General features: G+C 34.9%; 1 protein-coding gene, 1 long non-coding RNA gene and 1 pseudogene across 4 annotated transcripts in view; 1 reads left to right on the top strand and 2 right to left on the bottom strand.

The window, feature by feature from the left end:
* LOC145279825 (regulator of G-protein signaling 22-like) overlaps positions 1 to 1,944 on the top strand; it is a 77,506-nt gene extending 75,562 nt beyond the window's left edge. For all 3 annotated transcript variants that reach the window (XM_080131231.1, XM_080131229.1, XM_080131230.1), the window contains one exon: positions 1,810 to 1,944. In XM_080131231.1, the coding sequence (XP_079987357.1) occupies positions 1,810 to 1,929 (120 nt within the window). In that variant the 3' untranslated portion in view covers positions 1,930 to 1,944. The remainder of the gene's footprint in view (positions 1 to 1,809) is intronic.
* Positions 1 to 21,355, bottom strand: part of LOC145279826 (uncharacterized) — a 302,766-nt gene that overhangs the window by 45,016 nt on the left and 236,395 nt on the right. The gene's annotated exons all lie outside the window — the stretch shown is intronic.
* Positions 20,742 to 20,879, bottom strand: LOC145280626 (U2 spliceosomal RNA; annotated as a pseudogene).

The following is a 21,355-nucleotide window of genomic DNA, read 5'->3' as shown; positions in this document are numbered from 1 at the left end:
GGGTGTGCAGTTAAAAATTGTGCAACCATCTCTATGGGCTCCCTGTGCGACACAGTTACAGAGCCTTTATATTGTCTGTAGAAACTGGAACGGGGTCTTTTTAAAAGGCGCAATAAAAGATTGTGTTAATTTGTTTAACAACATAAACATGATGGTTGAGGACGAGTTTTCCATGGAGAGAAATGGTGCGAAAATGATACGATGGACCATGTGAGTCTTAACGACAAGCTTAAATCTGGTGAACTCAGACGAAGGTTGTATCAGGACTGTATATAGGGTGATGTGTGTAGAACAGGAGACTTCATTAGTCTGGTCATGTTGAAAGAATCGATGAGAGTTCATGGGACAGTATATGTAAAAAATTGAGGTCGCAGGTTCAGTTCAGATGAGAAGGCAAAGGAAAACGTGGAAGGAAGTCATAAGAATAGATTGTAGATAAAGAAGGATAAAAAAGGCCTGATCAAAGATAGTTAGTTTGAAATTCAATTTATAAAATCCGATTAACGCATGGCAGCATGTAAGACGGACGTTAAAACGAATATGCTGGTTATAATGATGCCTCTTAATCTTTATAGTGATTACTATATAACCAACACTGTCGATTATGGAACCATTTTTCAGTCACGTGTACACAGTGTAATGTGATGTATATAAGTGAAAAGTGTTGAATCAGGATCCAAGATATATATTGCATTGTACTGCTATCGACGTCCCCTCCAATGTGTTGGGTGATTTAAAAAAAAAAAGATGAACAACTATAACAAAAAGAGGAACGTTAATTAGCAAAACAAAAGTATAGGCAATTGCACACAAAAACATTCGAAAATAGGATTGTTAATAAAACCGTGACGTCAACTTGTACAAATGACCGGACATAGAGGTCAATATATATTAAATTAGTTTGCGAACAATTTTAGGAGTAGGAGTTAGCTTTTCGACAGTTTGCAACAGTTTAGCGTTTACGGACAGTCTTGAGTTTGTGACCGTTGATGACAGTCGACAGTCGGGGGCAGTTGATGGTAGATTGTCGTTCGGAGCTGATGGGGAGATGGATTGATCAACCGACTGGAGAACATGGTCTCGACAGTCGACGAAGATGTGGACGTTTGCGTTCAAAGGGTCGTTTTCCGTGATTGTGTCACACAAACTCCCAAAGTACAAATGAGATGTATGACACGTCGACAACAAGAAGAGAAGACGAAAGAGAAGGAAACTACGGCACCCAACATCAGGGTCGGCGATTGTTGTCGAGCGGGAGTACGTGGTTGCACAAAATAGACAAATGATAAAATATATCGATTGTGATGACGATGATAATGACGATGATGATTGTTGTTATTGTTGTTATTAATGTTGAGAAACATTTATTCATTTCGAATGAATCAGCTAATTATTCTTGGCATTCGTTTCCATGATATTTTTCTAGTTAGAATTCTTTCTAGAAAAACATCGGGTACTTACAGAAAGGACCACATGAAGGTTGCCAACATCAGATTGTCAGTCAGTGTCGTTAACCACTTAGCCAACGTCACCTCCATGATGACGAGAATGATGCATGATCTTTATGGTTATTCACTGCCAAGAACTGTTTTGTAAACTATAGGACTTGTTTTGTAAACGAATCCTTAGAAAGACAGTAGTTGTACTATTTTATCTATAAATGAGAAAAATGGGGTGATTCATACCTTTCCAAATTAGTATTTATTATCTAAAGCATATTTAATACCGATTTAATATTGGTCAAATCCCGTTCTTTATAATATCGATTCTTGGATTTACTCTTTGGGATTCTATTTTTTTTTTCTTCAGAAATCCGCCAATTGTCTGATGCTATGGAACGCCATCAGAAAGTTTCTCTGCCTTTTCTACGACCAACCAACATTATGGCCTAAAATCACAAAACAAGTCAAAGCAAGTATTTATTCATGACTACTTTTACTACTTGCGCTCGTGACGTCAACAATGACGGTATAGCGTTTTCATTGTTTCCTCAATTATCTCTTAGTTTCATCGCCGAATTTATTTGAAAAAAAAAACAAAAAACAAAACAATGCAACTGTGGTTTTGTTAACATGCATTATTATACTTCACTCAACTGTTGCTGATGTAAGCCATTACTTTAATAAATACTGAGCTAGCAGAATACACATTCTAGGAGAACAATATATAGTTTTTTGGTTTTGTTTGCGAGGAAATATCAAGAGTGCTTTTCTAGAGGCGGCGTACTTTAAATTGAAATAATTCACAGTTCACAGAAAAAAATACTGTTATTATAAAACAAGTGAGTTATTCGAAAGATTAATTTTTGTCATTTATAATTTGGTAAATACGATCCGGCCACTTATGTAGTAGTGAGGCAGATTGCTGAAACAATCTGCCTCACTTGGTGCTTGTATCACTAAGTGAAAGATTCTTATAGAATATTGAGATAACCTGCCCCATTATATTGTAGACATCCAATTTGAGGAAATTCAATACATTAAATTAGGAATTATTTCAGCAATAACGTGTCGAATGTTGTCTTCCAAGTGATCTATTATGTCTGGTATATCAGCGTAGACAAAGGACTTTATATATCTTCAAAGAAAATAATATGAGGATAAATCGCATGAAAAAGATGGCCGATTGACATTTCGTGAAATTATTCGTTTATCAAATTAATCATATCATTTGCATTTTTCAAATGCTGCTCAGATGTCAGACTCTTCATGATGAAATTTCGAAAACGAAGCAGAACTCAAAATAACTCCAAAATAAATCTGCAATTAAAGAAAATAGAGTTTTCAATTTAAAGTTCGTTGCTTCTTAAAAAATACCCTATGCATGTGTTTATTGAAGTTCTCAATATTTGCGCTTGTATTTCTGTGTTATTTTATTTAAATTATCTCCACGAGGTTTGATACTCGACCACCAATCCTAAGTCCTTCGTTGGAAAACTTATTTGCTTGTCAGTCAATTACGACATCACTGACGTCACTCTCGACACCACTGTATTAGTTTGCTCCAATAATTTACGCTAATCTTAATATAAAGAGGCTTGCCTTTTTTCTGTTGTTCCTGGCCTTCGGGTAACCCCACATATCAGATCTTGGTCAATGTAGGGGCAACCCTTCATACCAACAGTTACTATCCAGCTCCCATTTCCCACCTCTCGGGAGCTGGCCCCCTTTTCCCTCCCTCTCTCTCTCCACATTAAAAAACGGCCTTGTGGGGAAGCAAATAAATACATACTGCAAGCAAAGACCATATGTGGAAGCAATCACACATATAAGACCTTGGTCAATGTAGGGGCAACCCTTCATACCAATTGTCACTATCCAGCTCCCCTACTCCCCGGGGAGTTGGTCCCCATTTCTCCTTCACTCCTCACATTAAAAATCGGCCTTGTGCCTAATTTGCTCGATGGGGGAGCAAATAAATACCTGGTCAATGTAGGGGCAACCCTTCAAACAATTGTCACTATCCAGCTCCCCGGGGAGTTGGTCCCCATTTTCCCCTCACTCCTCACATTAAAAATCGGCCTTGTGCCTAATTTGCTCGGTGGGGGAGCAAATAAATACTCTTGGCCTTCGGACCGGGATCAAAGTGTAGTATCTTTTCTGCAGATGCTGCACTTAAGATAATTTGCACCAGTCAATGGAGGGGAAACCGTGCCCCCTTTTTGCCTACTTTTAGGGGAGCTGGTTTTTACCCCACATTAAAAACGGCCGTGTGCCTAATTTGCTTTGGTGGGGAAGCAAATAAATACATTAAGAGATATTATAAAAAGACCGAAGACGAGAGAATGGGAGAAGTGGTTGGCACGAGAGATACAAGACGTGGTAAAAAGTCGTGCGCGTGTTGGCAGTTATTTTTTTAAAATTGTTTTTCCCTAATTAAACAACATATAATTTTAGGGACCACAGTTGTTTACCATAAAAACTGTTTAAAAATATTTTAAACAGCAGTGTTTGCCAAACACCACCTTTATATATGTTTATACATTTCTATTTACAGAATTTAATCTTAACCTTATTAACCGATCATTATGACTTTTTAAACATACCTATAAGGTATAAGTGATTGTAATGTGGACTATATTTAGTTTAATGTAAAAAGGGGCGTAAAAGGATGTTAAAACCACTCTATATTATATATTATTCATATTAATATAACTACAGATTGTCTACCTGAGTGTTACACATAAAGGAATATCTATTCATACATATATACACATTGGGACGACGTTTATTAATATATTGAAGATTATATTTATTATTGTTTCGGGCAAGGAGTTCTCATACGTGTCTTTACCAATGATCGCTTATTGACAAACATCGATTGTATTCCATGAGATACGATCGACAATGGGCCTCTCAGGATTTCGATTTCTACTTCTGTTTTTTCACTATTACAAATCATTTTGCATTCTTGCAACAGTCGTTTACCATTCAGTTCTTGCTGTAACTAGTCGTTGGCCTTTTCCTTGGAATCTAAGGACTCCAGTATCCTTTAGGATTCTAGTACTCTTGTTAGTATTTACTTACTAGAAATCATTATCTGCGATTGGCCATTGATACTAACAAGTGGTGTTCCCGAGAGTTTAAGAGACAGCAAGTCTCCCTACATTTCCAATACTTTTTACCTTGTAACATAAACGTTGAAAATCATTTTGCGTTATCGCAACAGCTGTTTACCATCGATTTTTTTTTATTGCTGACATAACAACGATTGTTTACCTTCTCTGAAATTTAAATGACTATATGCCTCTCCTAGGTTCCTGTACTTACTTTTCCAGAGACTGTCTCTTATAAGGTTTTCCAAATCCTCTCAGAGACTCCGTAACAACTTCTTCTGATATCAATAGATGTTTATTTAACTGTGTCTTTTATTTTTTTTTTTTACTTACTGGAGTAATTTTTTGATTTACTGATATTGGTATGTCCCGGAAAGGGATATATTTTGATTGAAGTAGTTGAGTAGTCTTTGGCAACGAACGCCCTCTATTTTGGTTGTGAATATTTTATAGAGGAAGGGGATGAGACGTTGGAGCTCAGTCGAGCAGCTACCATAAATATATCAATACAGTAGAGAAAGGTAAGCACCATCTCTTCTCTATATATTATTTAATTGGAATTCATTATTGAGATGAGTATTATTTATTAATTTATTTATTGCGGACTATTATCCTCATCTTTCTTAGTTGTTGTTTCACGACGTTTTGGCCAACTATTCCTTTGGCCTTAGTCGTGAAACAGCAACTAATAAAGATGAGCATAATAGTCCGCAATAAATAAATTAATAAATAATACTCATCTCAATAATGAATTCCAATTAAATAATATATATACCATTCGCTATGGACCCGACCGTAGAAGATGAGATAATAAATAAACGTGGATTTATAAGACCAAAACATCCAAGCTTCGGGGCCCGTGGCGCAGTGGATAGAGACGTTGAATCTCTACAGTTCCAGGTGAGAATTGTCTGAAAGTTGCGGTTTCAATCCTATCCAAAGCCAGCTTAATTGGCCAAATCGTGGTAAGACAACAGCAACAACAACAACTATGGATGGCAGTAATTGCTGAGCATGCTGTTAGGAGCTTTACGATTCTTGGTCTTCTTAAGTACAGTTAGAATTTCCTCCATTGTAAAATCACTTTTCTCAATACTGAGTTCCTGTACATTAATCGGCTGAATTGGTTGGTCTGTCACTTTTGGTTTGTTTTCAAGTAGCTTTCCATTTCGAAAATACATTTTCCGGGGTGTTTGCCTTTAATTTAGCTTTGCCAGGTCGTTTGCACCCAGATACCTCATTTACTACTTGCCAAGCCAGAGATGATTGTTTGTTATCCGCAGCATTAAGGATTCGATCTATTTGTTCTTGAACATACTTTTGTTGTTCTGATAGGTACATCATACTAAGCTCTTGTCATGCATAAAAATCAATTTGTGGTGATGCGCCAATAGAAGATCATCAGGCCATGGTGACAACTGCTCATTTAAAAATAAAACATAAGACTGGTTTGTCAGTTTCACACCTTCTGGGACTCCAAATGGTCCCATTAGTTCATTGCAAATTATTCCAGCCCAAAACATGACACCTCTACCTCACTGTTGACGACTGAATCGATGAGGGGTAGGGAATCCAAGAGGACTCCAAACTTTGGCCCATCCATCTGGCCCATCAAGGGTTACTCTGACCTCATAGGTTAAAAGAACATTTTTAAAACTGGTTTTCATATATTTCTGAGCCATATTCGTCTATCTATCTAGATATATAAATATCTGTATTTTCCTTATGAGTTTGGTTTAAAACAGGTTTGCTTTGGGCTTAATACTCCTTGCAATTTCGTTTAAGACATTGCAGTGTGTCTTTCTGGACAAGGAAGGCATTCCAGCCTTGCCAAATATAGCAACACTGTTGCAGCTTAGCTGCTTTATAAGTTGATGGCGAATTTTTTTTAACAGAAACTGATTTATGTTTTTGTCCTTCCTTGGTTTGATGTTTAGATTTTCAACAAATGTAGACAATGTTCTTCGACCTCTTCCAAACTCCTTGGCTTGATCTATGAGAGATAAACCTTCTGCAAGGTCTGCAACAACACGTTCCTTTTCACTAGCTGTCAATCGACCCTTTGTACGCATTTTGGGAAACCTGCAATAAAGTGATACACAATTAAAATTACCAGAAAATAGAAACATTAGCATAATTTTCAAAATATTTGTTCAAATTCTACACAAATCAGAGAAATAAGGTACCTTGCTATGCTCTTTCAGTGTACCAAATTTTACTTCTTTGCGTTTCATAGCAATTGCAAAGTTACAAAAAAAAATATTGACTTGCAATAAAGCGATACATAGGGTTTAAGTGGAGAGATAGAGCATAAAGTCTGAGAGAATATTGGGGGTCGTAATATAGTGTATGTTCCATCATCATGACATCATCCTTCCAGGTATTACCACCCTCTTTTATGGGAGGAATCATTCCAGGCATTATCTCCCCCTTTTATTTATTTATCATGAGGCAATCCTCCCATGCATCATCCTTTGGGAAGGGGTGAGTGGAACGGCGGTAGTATAGTAGACAATCGTTCTTTATGATAGCATCCTTCCAGACATTGCCGCTGGCTTTTGAGAAGGGTAGTGTAGTATTTGTTCTGTTGTCATAAACGCATCCTCCCAGTCGTTACATCCTCCTTTGATGGAGGCGTAGTATATGTTGATAAAAATTGTCACATTTGAAAATAGTACTGCCACAGTTTTCAAACCAGACAGAAACTGAACTTTTTAAAACTCTAACCTAACTCTAAACTAAATCCTAACCTTAAACCTAACCTAGACAAGTTTTGTCTGGTTCAAAAGCTGTACCAGTAACCTTAGATTATATGTACTAGCAAAAACAATGTAACCTTTGTTAGTATATATAATAATAGATCTTGCAGAATTTGAACTGTGCATAACCAATTCCATATTATTTGATTGTATCCATTAAGCCAATTACGAACCCCTCTGTACCATGTTGTATTTCTTATCGAAAAGCTGTTCATAACGAATAATCAGCTCGAATTATAGAACATTTTTGTTTAATGTTATCAATCTTTCATCTCCTGTTATCAAAAAGTGACAGACCTTAAATAATCATATTAAGTAGCTTCCATCGAAATTATATTTATTTACTCTGTTTATTTAGGAAAACGAGTGAAAGTAAGAGTAGAAATGATAATGAGAGTAGTAGTTGTGGTGGGAGGAAGAATGATGAGGTGGGGTGGATATCTGCTCTCTTCTTAAGAGCAATTTTTATTGGATGAGGAGAACGAGAAGAGAAATGAGAGGGAGGAGGAGACCTATTAAGTGGTTAACAGTTTTTATATTTATTTATTTATTGAACAATAATACTGACAGTAATCATAGATGTAATAGTAAGAGTAGTAGTATTAGTAGAAAAAAGAAGGGGGAGAAATGGAAAGGGAGGTAGAAAAGGGGGAGGGGAGAATATTAGGGCGAGAAGAAGGAGGAGGGCGGAAGACCTGCTCTCTTTGTAAGAGCAATGTTTATTATGGTCTGGTTAGATCTGCCGGCGATGATGGATTTATGTTGGACAAAAAAACACCTCAGGCTATGTTAGATGAAAAGAGAGCTAGAAATCTTCGCTGTATAAATAAATGGATAATGAATAAAACAGACGATGCCAGAATCCAGACAGACAGACATTCTTGGGAAAAGTTGCCAGCTTCTATTCTCAGCCGAGTGTTTAGCGAACAGAAAGCGTCAACACTCAAGAGAGTCTTGGAGAATAACAAGCAGCTCTAAAGAAAGTCGACTTTTGCTTTCAATATCAACAAAAATATTTCTCTGCCCCTTGCACAAAAGAAAGAAAGAAAAAAAGACCATGAAGCAAAAAAAAAAAAAAAAAAAAAAAATAGCGAAAAGAGAAGCCATTTTGAAAATAGCTGACCGACCGACGGACGTCAAGTTTAAACAGACATTGAAAAAGACAAGAGAAAGATTTAAGTTTACAAAATTAGACAATTTGTATTAAAAAAGTAAATGTTTGTTTGGCAAAACAGGAGACTGGTGGAAAGATTAAGAAAATATTTTATATAGTCTAACGGATGAAATCAAAAGGAAGATTGCATGCATGATGGGAAGGAAGAAAAAGAAAAAAGAGAAGAAGAAGAAGAAGAAGAAGAAAGAAGTTGGAGAAATGTGTAGAGAAACAATATTTGAGAAGTGCAGTGGGTGGAGTAAAGAAATTGAAAGAAACAAACAAAAAGGAAAGAAATGCAATGAAACTTTCATGAGCAAAGTTTATTTCCGAGAACTACCCGTCTGTGAAACACAATACCGCGAGGGTACTTCTCAACTGACTATAACATGGTTATTTTCAAGTTCAATGTGAATAAATTATTGTTAAATCGCACTCTTAAATAAACAAATCCTGACCAATCACTACAAACATTACCAATCATTACGGTGTTGTTTAACCGACCACCTGACATTCTCAAGTGGCCTGTACACCTTGATAAGTGGTGACTCTTAGCAAAATAAAAAATGAATAAAGATTCGGAGAGAGGAAAAATATGATAACATTAAGATATAAAGAGATAAAATTGAAAGAAGGATACATTTATTAGAATATAAAGTAAAAAGGACAGAGAAAAGAAAGGCATCCATACAATGATCTGCTTGTTTATTCCTTTGTTATTCCGTACGTTACTCGTTAGAAAAGGCAAACATAATTTTCGAAGGCCAAACTGATCAACAATAGGCCAAATTCGTGAAATTTAGCTTTAAAAAGGCCAATTTGGAAACCCTAGACAGGAACATAAGTGGGATCTCCCTTTTATGTAATCTCATTTTTAAATATCAGAATAATATTTAATCATTGTTGTAATCGTGGGAGACAGTAACGCATTGTAATTTCGACATGAAGCGGTTCTTCATCAAAGAAAAAAGTCAACAAAACGTTACATAAAAGGGGAACATTCGAAAGAAACAGGACAAAAGTATTGTCTACCAAGTAGTGTTGAACTGAAGGAGTAAATTAAAGATTGTTTCTTATAATGTGATTTTATTATTCGTATTGAACTATTTAACACAATGTTATTTTATGAGTATTTATTAGTACTTAAACTTTATCACATTTGGATCAGTTCTATATTTAAAATGCAATGGATATTATTTTCATAGAAATGCTAATAAACTCATATTTGTTGCGTGTTATTAGTTTTTCTGTAAAAAAACTCCCTAACTTTTTTTGCATTCTCCAGAAGAATATTAGTTTTATCAAAACATATTGTTGATATTTCTCATTCCGTGGAATTTCCACAGGTCATGCTAGTTAAGTAATATTATATCTAAAAAGAAAGAAAGAAAGAAAGGAATGTATAAGGTTAAATTGTAATAAAATAAACAAACAGGGAAAAAAGGAAGAAAAAAGAAAGAAAGAAAGGGGAGGGAGGAAAAGCTTCCTTCCTTGGACGGTTGGCCTTTAGAGTTACCTCCCTGCTCCCTGTTTCTCCAACCGTATGTTTAAGAGAGAGAGAGAGAGAGAGAGAGAGAAGGAAAGAGAGAGAGAGAGAGAGAAATAGAAATGAAAGAAGGATGAAATTATTAAAACGTAAAAAAAAAAATAAATAAATAAAAAAAAGATTTAAAAAATTATTTAATATATAAAGAAACTACACCGGGATTGTCAACTCTAGATTAAAATAGCCTTACGTCTAACAAATCGATATTTGATTCTACCTAGCCAGCGAATTATTGTATATTTTCAGTCTGTAGTTTTCATAAACAAATTATATTATTTCAATCGATTTAATCGATTACAAACATATCCGAAGGATGTTTTATTTCAGTAAAATATTAATCAAAATATTCATTACTTACTTTCATTGTATAATCAATGGAGATCATTATCCACTGAAAATTGCTCTATTTGTAAAAATTCATACATATAAATGGCTTCCATATATATCATACATCCTCCTCTTCCTGTCTATCCTCCTCCTCCTCATTGTCATCAGTTTAACCTTCGTTTTACATACTGGCATGTGTTGCATTTAGAAATTGACTTCTAAACTACCCTAAACCTGGCTACGCTTTTATTTATTCCTCTTTGTCTTAAGTCCATCCTAATAGCTTCTTCCTGTATTTTTCTTGGTCTTTCCTCGCTACTTCAATAGTTCAGCATCTACTAATTAAAGAAATTTCATACATTCTTTCAATGTAACATGCGGTTTCTTGCTCTGCACATATTTCATTATAACACACGTTCTCAATCCTCACTGGCCAGGTTTCCTTCCATACGTCACGATGATGCTGCATACACACACCTAATAAACGTTTTCTCTTAATCGACAGTGCTAACACCTTGCTGTTTACTTTTGACAGAAGTTCCCGGAACTTACTCCACCCACCCCTATCTATATCAACCAGGCCAACATTAGCTACTCTCTGTGCTCGGATAATATCACCACGATAACAAACGGCTTTAAAATCGGAAATAATTATTTTTCTCTATTAGAGTAGATAAAGTTAGGACTTTTAAGGAATAAAAAAAAAGTTAGGACTTTAAAAAAAAAAAAAAAGAAGGTAATTTTAATATTTACACATCTGAACGTAACGACTTTTATTCTATCAATAGATAGGAACACGTGCACAATTACTCGGGAAATAGAAATCTTCTTATGCTCTAGAAAGACACAACATGCCAGTTGGCAAAAAGACGCTGGACTATTATGGCAAACGGACGTTAAGTATTTTAAAAATTCATCCTAAATGTTTTTCATGTTTACCTTGTTCAAACTTGTTTTTCTTGTTTTATTTATGTATTTGTATTTATTTGTATCCATTTCCTGTCTTATTCGTCACGCCCCCCATGCTACAAAGGAAACTAACGATAACAAACAAAACAAAATGCCGTGAATTATTTTTCTCTATTAGAGTAGATAAAGTTAGGACTTTATTTAAGTAATATACTTAATATATACTATTACTGAAAGCTTGCCTATATTGAAAATGCTTGCTTCCTGGCTAGCCAATCAAACCATCTAATATAGTTAGTCTTATTTTCTATTATATTCGAAATATAATACAGTGACATTAGCAAAGAAAAAGCCACGTATGAAAACGAACCTCCTAAATTAAAACCTTGAATAATTATCTAAACTCGAATGTAAATTAATATTAAGCCGACTTTACAAATTGATAAAAGTTAATTATTGGATTTTAATTATAAAGGTGAAGCTCCATTATTCAAACTCGAGATAGATAACGACAAACTTCAACCCATTAATATGGGAGGGGGTATTATCATCAAAAGTGTCCTGAATTGATAACTTAGCACCGGACTTGCTACTTAGATATAAACAAGTCACTTGTACCCATTCCCCTCCTCCCCTTTTCTTTTTTTTAATGGAGAGTAGATAATACAGTGGATGTGTTATCGGCAGCTCCAGTAACTCTCGCTTCTCCTTTTTTGTCCCTCAGTCCTCATTCAATGAGTGATTTTTCTGACAAAGGGTGAGGAAACAGCTGCTTAAAGGTCGGTAGTACTTGATGAACAGTAGTCTGAGATGTCGGAAATTTTTCTGTCTCTGTGTCTATCCTTGTGGCCATGTCACTAGTAAGGGTGCTGGAGGTAAACGTTTTGTCTGGGCTGACGTAATCCGCCTGATAGTCAGGGACCCGAACCTTGGATTAACCACTAAGGAGGCTGTCCTATCAGCAGGCGGAAAGTACTGGGACTGCTGTATTGCCATTTGGTGAGTGGATCTGGACCATGCAGTAGTCTCTGGTGGGGCCTCTCGATGCCATACTAGTGGGTAATTGTTACGGCTTTACCTTTTCGTGTGCTACAAAAAACATTTCCTGTCTTTTTCTCTCTTACTTTCCCGCTCTAACCAAATATGCCGGCCTGTTTTCACAATTCCTAAAACCTCAACATGAAATATCTCCAGAAAAAAAAAACTCGAATAGACCTAGAACCCCATCTTCCAACGTAGACCCCTACTACCAGGTCTCCTCCAATATCAGGGGTCTACGTTCCAACCTTCCAGAGGTTGAAACCCGATTACAGGAGACAAAACCGAACATATTATTTGTAAGCGAAACTGGAATAGGGCCGACTACTTCCCTAGATGAGTTCATAATTAACGGATACTCTAATTTAACAGCTAAATCTGACCCCCAAGATCGCCATGGGCATGGAATATGTGCCTACATTGAAGATGGCTTCCCGTGTGGCAGGGATATCTCTAGAGAAGATCCTAATTTACCCTATATGTGCTTCAGGGTTGCACTTGCTAACACCACTGCATTTATATTTGCCCTCTATATGCCCCACAACAGCGGAGTTACTATCTTTAAGAGCATATCTGAGAAAATAGACCACATACTGTCTTCACATCCCTCGGCTAACATCCACATCTGTGGTGACTTCAACGTCCATAACGTGGAATGGCTGACCCATTCAAATAAGACAGATGATGAGGGGAGGTTTTGTCATGATCTACATCAATGACCTCCCTAAACACATACTTAAATCATTCGTTGACATCTATGCTGATGAATCGACCATCTACGGCAAAACCTCAAAGGCTGTAAATGACAAAGCTCTCTCTGATTCTCTCTCCTCTGATATCGAGCGCGTGGTTCAGTGGGGGAAGACGTGGCTGGTTACATCTAATATTCATCTAAAACCAAACTCCTATCCTTACATCATCAACGCTTTGATCCCCATCTGGCATCAATTGGGATGGATGGCTCTCGTCTGGGAGAGGCCCCGTGTTTTGACAAGCTTCTGGGTTTAACATTTACTCCTGATCTGAAATGGAACACGTACATCAAGTCTGTTGCCAAGGTCGCTGGAAAGATCGTGGAATCCTTCTACCGCTCCAGAAGATATCTCACTACTGATGCAATTATCTATCTATATAAAAGCCAAGTACGTCCAAGGATGGAATACTGTTGCCATATCTGGGCAGGAGCTGCTAAAAACAGCCTATCCTGCCTTGACAGAGTACAAAATAGACTTCGTGGCTTAGTGGGGGATGCCCTTTTCTCTACCTTGTAACCTCTCTCCCACAGAAGAGACGTTGCGAGCCTATCCTTGTTTTATCGTTATTTCCATGGCAGGTGCTCGTCTGAACTCCAATCTCTGGTCCCCCCTCACCCGTCTAGCCGAATCCACTGTGAAAAATTTCCCCCACTCTTTATCTGTGCCTAAATCAAAACGTGGATTCCATGAACAAAGCTTCTTTCTTAGAACTGCGCGCCTGTGGAACTCTGTTCCGTCTGCCTGCTTCCCACCTTACTACAACTTGGATGTGTTCAAGTCCTACGTTAACAAATTCCTAATGAACCACCCCCTTAAGTAAACACTTCATCAAATCTCCACACTAACGTAATGTACTTGCAGTAACCCTTATCCCTGAGTGGTTTCCGGGCCTTGATAATGGTGATAAGTGGTGACCACTGTGTAAAAAAAAAAACAAAAAAAAAAAACCGTCCGAACAGACTCAATGTTTTGCATGTCGATCTGTCATTGTATAGAGAAAAACACCTAGATTCTGTTCTAGTCTTTAAAGGGTCGGATTATCTTAAGTATCCGTCCAGAAATACGATATAATTTAATTTTCTTGAAAAGCTCTTTATGCCAGACCTTGTCAATGGTTTTGGATATATCAAGAGTTGGTGTCATCAGAAAATATACCCATCTCAGACACAATTTTATCAGGGAGATTTATGAATATGATGAATAATAAATATCCAACGATCGACTTCTGAGGTACACCCGCATTACTATCATATTGTTTAGATGTGCGTCCCTCAATTTTCTCTTGTTTTAAAAAAAAGGATCTAATTATATTAAGTATTTCTCCAGCAATATCATATGATTTCATTTTCACGAAAATACCTTCATGTGTGACGTTTGAAAAGCTTTTGAAAAATCAAGGGCTATTGTCTGAGCTTCACCTGTCTTAAACAGAATCATCGAACCTAAAAGATAGTAACAGTTTTTTTTATAATCACCTCATGTTTACTTCCGATTTTAAAGCCGGAAGTTGTCATCAAGTAGACTGTTTCTCTTTTACTAAAAGCGTATTTATTTCTATTAATTTTCTTCGGAAACAAACAAGTAAATTTTGCATAGCCAGGAAATTACTCTATTTTTCAATCTGGGTTATTCATGAACAAAATTATGTTATATAAATCGATTTAATCGATTACATACTATATCCAAACGAAATTATTATTAACACTATTATAAACATTATTATAAGATTTCTTTTCTGATAAAGATAATACTGGCGCTACTATTATTTCACAGCCTAGATATTGAATTTAATGCATCCGACTGTTTTGTAAATTAATGCATCTGACTGTTTTGTAAATTATTTGACAATTTCTTTTCTGCATCTTCACGGGAGGCCCTGTATATATTGTTATAAGCGAACTCAGCATGAAAGCAGTGAGTGCAGCATTTTACAGATGAAAACCAGCACTTGAAAGGCAAGATAACACCACTAAGATACAGCATATGATACCTGTCTTACTAGGCAAAACCCCATATGGCGTCTGTAAGCTTGGAACGGGCTCAAACTCCATCAGATGCAGAACATGCAATTAGTAGTGTCATAAAAAGCGGTTCAACCTCTCTATGCTACATTTAGTGTTATGAGGTAAGCTGATATACCTATTTCATGAATAATGGACTTATCCAGAGACTAAACATAATTACATTTAATGCATTATTATAAATTTTTAAGACGAGGATTGATTACTGGAGAGCACAGTAAAGTGTTTCTACTTGAGATAACATCACAAAGACAAGGCGCACAATTTCTCATATGAGCCAGTGGATAGCCGTGTCAAGGGGATCTTAGACTTCGAATACTATGTTAGATTGAATGTTTGGTCAGTGTTTCTTTGACGGGTTAAGTAGCTTCATGACTGATTGTCCTGATAAACCTTTGTATAGAGAGATCGAATACACTCGAGGACAGTGTCTAATAATCATTCAAACTTTCTATATATAATATTTTTATACCAGGGGAATTAAATTACGAATTAACATTTACAAAATTTATTGTTCAACAACAAGAAATCTGTGAATCATTTCTATAACACATGGAGTTTAATAAAATTTGGCCTTTTTTTTTTTAAAAAGAGATAAATAATTAGCGAAAACAAAATTTTTATAGACTTGCTATAATGTTGTTAGTGCAAAAAAATGAACAACTGTAAATCTATCTATCTATATATTTATAAAAGTGAACGCGTCTGTGTATCTGTGTGTGTGTGTGTGTGTACATTTTCCCTACGCAATAACTCTGTCAAATTTCAATCTACATATTCGAAATTTGATATACAGAATACTGAGATTTGGGAAAAGCTTTGTGATCGGTTTCGGCTAGAAATTTGTCTGTTAAGGGGCCAAAGTTCAATGACTTGACCTTTGAGAACTCTACCAAACTCCTCCGACAATTTTGGGTCTAAACACTTGAACTTTTAGATATAGGTTCCTCGGACATGGATCTAACTTAATAACTTGATTTGAGCCCAAAACAATAAATGTTAAGGGGTCATAATAGGGGTCAGTTAAAAAAATTGACCGCTTTTTTTGCCCAACATACACCTCCAAACACCTCGGCAACGCCGGGCTGAAATGCTAGTGTTCGAAAAAGTATAAAAAATACAATAAAGGATATTTAAATGATATTCCCTGAATAAAAATGCAATAAAATAATAAGATCTGAACAATGCAGTTTGTCGAAAACTGGTATAATCCATAATGCCGGTATAAGTGCTTCTGCAGAATTACTTTACGAATTTTCAAATCGAGTAGATGTATAGTTCTACAACAACACTGACACTGTGCGCATGGTTGTAAGTAGGTCTAGGACAACAGCATATTCTTTTCCTTGTTTTAATTCTCGAGTGTGTATCCGTTGATATATTATATGCTTTTATATAGAGTGATGTGATTCTCGGTTGATTAACTGTGTCTGTGTCGGATATATACTTCATTGTCAAATCAATGAAGAGAATATTCTGTTGTCATAGCCCTAGTTATAAGTCAATGTAGATCTGTTAACGTTTTTAAACATATGAGAGTTAAAAATTCAATATGGCGTTTAAATCGGGCCGGGGGTATAGTTTTACTTGTTATTTCTTCCATAGCCAAAAGATAAAATAATATTTTTATATAAATACTAAACAATAAGAAAAATTCTGACAATACCTGCTATTCTTAGAATAGAGGAAATTTTTATGCTTATGTATCATTTGCCATCTTGAGCAAAGAAATATTTTACCTACCCTAGGACGGGTATTACACGCTATATGTATGGAATAATTGTACCTTCATTGGACAGGAAATTTACAGCAGGTATGTGGAAAAAATCTTTACGCAAGGCTGGTAATATACAACACATATTTAAAATTATTACCATAAGTTTCTGTTGTGCTAAACTTTTGGTATATCACAGGTAAGAGTCTGTTTGTTTTTAACATCAGAGTGCTATCGTGAAGAAGCACTGGATTTTTTTTATATAAATGTTATACTACTCGAATATATTACATGATTTTCGATTTTGATAACTTACGTACATCACAGACAAGAATTTCTTTGTTTTTCATATGGGTACTTCACTGTACAAGTACCTTATTTCCTGGGTAGGATACTGTAGAAATACCATTTTTTCTAATTAAAAATGTAAAAAATTCGATACTTTTAAGTAATTTTCTTTTGTGCTGAATTTTCTGTGCGTCTAGAGTAAGAATTTCTTTGTTTTTCATCTATTGCTATAGTGAAGAAGCACCTTATTTCTCATTTAAAAGTCATGCTATTCGAATATATAACGTGATTTTTGGTTTTAATGACTTTTATATCGCAGGTAGGATTTTATTTGTTTTTCATATGAGTACTATACTACACAAGTACCTTATTTCTTGGGTAAGATAATGCGCAAGTACCTTATTTATAATATATAGATGAAACTACTCAATGACTTTACATAATTTTCTGTTGTGCGAACTTTTCCGTATGTCATAGGTGAGGGTTTGTTTTTATAATAGAGTGCTATAATAAAAAAGCACCTTATTTCTTATATAAATGTCATACTACTCGAATATATTAATAAATATAAATGTCATACTACTCGAATATATTATATAATTTTCGGCTCTGATTACTTTTATGTACGCCACAGGTAAAGTTTTCTTTGTTTTTCATATGGATACTATACGGTACAAGTACCTAATTTCTCGATTAGGATATTGCACAAGTACCATTTTTCTAATGTAAAAATTAAAGAACTCGATACGTTTATGTAATTTTCTGTTGTGTTATATTTAGGAGGAAATCCAATACAACTGCCATTACTTGATCTATTTACGTAATTTTGGTAATGTAACAAATAAGCCGATATATCATATATATATATATATTTAAATATGACATTTTCGTTGCGTAAAGCAAACACATTCCTCTGTATTTTTTAAAAATAAAAGTGTTATTGTGTATTCATTATATAACAATTTAAAATCAAGATCATCGGAATGTAAAAAAAGAAAGAAAAGAAAAGGATCGAAACCGCAACACTTGTGCTAGTAATCAGTCACGTTAGCTGTTGCACCACATAGACAGTCGCTTTCAAAACGTTGTGAAATAGCTTAATAAATACATTTCTCTTTTACTCGATGTAACGCATGCGGATAATGACGCCATTGTACTACGCTCGTCAATGTCTTATTGCTTTCAAGTTTGAACACTTTTCTTTTGAAGCCCTTAGCAATTATTTTAATCAATTAAATGCCCCTAATAAAATTATGCACCAAAAATGCAATCTTTTGAGCTATTGCATATCGTCTAACGATCCCACGTCTAGGAGGAGATACAAATTGAAAATACAGAGACAGACACACACACAGACGTAGTGAGATTTATATATTAGACTAGCAAAGCCACCCTACGTTGCTCGGAACCGTATAAGAAAAATTTTGAACATAACTGTTATTCTTAGGATTAAGGAATTTTTGGTGTCTAGTCATCATTTGCCACCTTGAATAAAAGAATATTTTACCTATCCTAGGACGGGTATTATATGTATGAGATAATTGTACATTTCTTGCATAGGGCGAGTAATGTACAATACATATTTAAAATAGTTTACATAATTTTCTATCGTGCAAAATTTTCTGTATGTCACAGGTAAGAGTTTTTACATCAGAGTGCTATAGTGAAGAAGAACCTTATTTCTCATTTAAATGTCATACTACCTGAATATATTACATGATTTTTGGTTTTAATAACTTTTATGCACGTCACAGGTAGGATTTTCTTTGTTTTTTTATATGAGTACTATACTGCACAAGTACCTTATTTCTTGGGTAGGATAATGTACAAGTACGTAATTTCTAAGCTATAGATGAAACTACTCGATAATTTTACATAATTTTCTGCTGTGCTAACTTTTCCGTATGTCACAGATGAGAGTTTGTTTGTTTTTACATCAGAGTACTATAGTAAAGAAGCCCCTTATTTATATAAATGTCAAACTACTCGAATATATTACATGATTTTCGGTTTTGATTACTTTTATGTACGTCGCAAGTAAAATTTTCTTTGTTTTTCACATGGGATACTATACTGTACAAGTACCTCATTTCTTGTGTAGGATACTGCACACGTACCTTATTTCTTATGTAAGATACAGTACAAGTACCTTTTTCTAATTTATCAATGAAAGAATTCAATACTTTTACGAAATTTTCTGTTTTGTACATCAGGAGGTAAGAATTTGTTTTTTTTTTATCTGGGTGCTATAGTGAAGAAGCACATAATTTTTTAGATGTAAGTTATGCTACTCGAATATTTAACGGAATTTACAGTTTTAATAACTTATGTATGTCACAGGTAAAATATTCTTTGTTTTTTCATGTGAGTACTATACTACACAAGTACCTTATTTCCTGGGTAGGATACTGTGCAAGTATCTTATTTCTAATATAAAGATGAAACTACTCGAAGATTTTACATAATTTTTTCATATGAATATTATCTTGTCAAATTACTTATTACTTGGATAGAATTCATTGTACACATAAATACATTAACAAAGTAAGTGAACATTGTATGTGATTTTTGGAAATATGTCATGTATAGACATATACAAACATATACATTACATATAATTCATAATGATCAGTTAATTAGTTTTAGAGTAGATTCAAGACACAAAAAGATATAATCATATATACATAATTAAAATTAATAATAATCGGTTAATTAGTTTAGGAGTGAATCCAATGCATACATATATATAAACATATACACATCCTTAAAATTCATAATGATCGGTTAATTAATTCAGGATTGAATTTAATACGTAGAAATTATATAAACATACACACATAATTAAAATTCATAATGATTGGTTAATTAGTTTTGGAGTGAATTCAATAATAGAAGTAAATAATCACATACACATCCTTAAAATTAATAATGATCTGTTCATTAGTTTAGGAGTGAATCCAATGCATACAAATATACAGACATATGTACATAATTAAAATTCATAATGATCAGTTAATTAGTTTAGGAGTTAATCCAATGCACAGAACTATATAATCATATACACATCATTAAAATTCATAATGATCGATTAATTAATTTAAGAGCGAATCAAATACATACAAATATACAGACATATACATATAATTAAAATTAATAATGATCGGTTAAATAGTTTAGGAATGAATTCAATACAAAATTTAATTACTGGATCTATTTACGTGATTATTGGAATCTAACAAATAAGCCGATATATAATATATCCTATATTTTTGGAATATGACATTTTTGTTATGTACAGCAAAACATTTTTTACTTATTTTTTTTATATAAAAGTGTTCTTGCATAATTATTACGTAACATTTTAAAGTCCAGAATATCGGAATGTAACAAAAACAAGGCCGATAGCCATTAGTCGCGTGCTCTCGTGTAATGAATGAATGCGTGAATGTAGGATTGTCATGAAATTCTTAAAGATAAACTAAAATGACAGAAAAATGGGCTGAAATGACTTAAATAAATAAAAAGTAAATGACTTAGAATGACTTTAATGAACTTAAGGATGAACTGAATGACCTTAAGAATGACTTGAATGCTTAAAAAATAACTGGAATCCTTCAAAAACAACTGGAATGATTTGGAGAATGACTTGAATGGTTGTGAGACTGACTGGTTGCAAAGTGGGTGATCATTTTACATTAAATTAATACAGAAAAGTGATCCCCCACTTTATATCACAAAGTTACAAACATAAGTACAGCATGTAGGAAGAACAGATACTACACTTTGATCTTAGTCACAAGACCAAGAAAAGGGTATTTAATTGCTCCACCACCGAACAAATTAGGCACAAGGCCGAATTTTAATATGAGGAGTGAAGGGGAAATGGGGACCAGCTCCCTGGGGAGTAAGGGAACTGGATAGTTACAATTGGTATGAAGGGTTGCCCCTACATTGACCAAGGTCTTATATGTGAAGTTGCCCCCACATATGGTATTTGCTTGCAGTATCTGCCGGAACAGATACTACACTTTGATCTTGACCAAAAGGCCAAGAAAAGGGTATTTATTTGCTCCCCCACCAAGCAAATTAGGCACAAGGCCGATTTTTAATGTGAGGAGTGAAGGGGAAATGCGGACCAACTCCCCGGGGAGTAGAGGAGCTGGATAGTAACAATTGGTATGAAGGGTTGCCCCTACATTTACCAAGGTTTTATATGTGGGGTTGGTATTTATTTGCCCCCCTCCACCCCCACAGAGCAAATTAGGCACAAGCCCGATTTTCAATGTGAGG

This window comes from Euprymna scolopes, chromosome 7, assembly GCF_053919585.1.
Source record: "Euprymna scolopes isolate OS-2025 chromosome 7, ASM5391958v1, whole genome shotgun sequence".
NCBI classification, from domain to species: domain Eukaryota; kingdom Metazoa; phylum Mollusca; class Cephalopoda; order Sepiida; family Sepiolidae; genus Euprymna; species Euprymna scolopes.
This window is presented reverse-complemented; position numbering and strand designations above follow the sequence as displayed.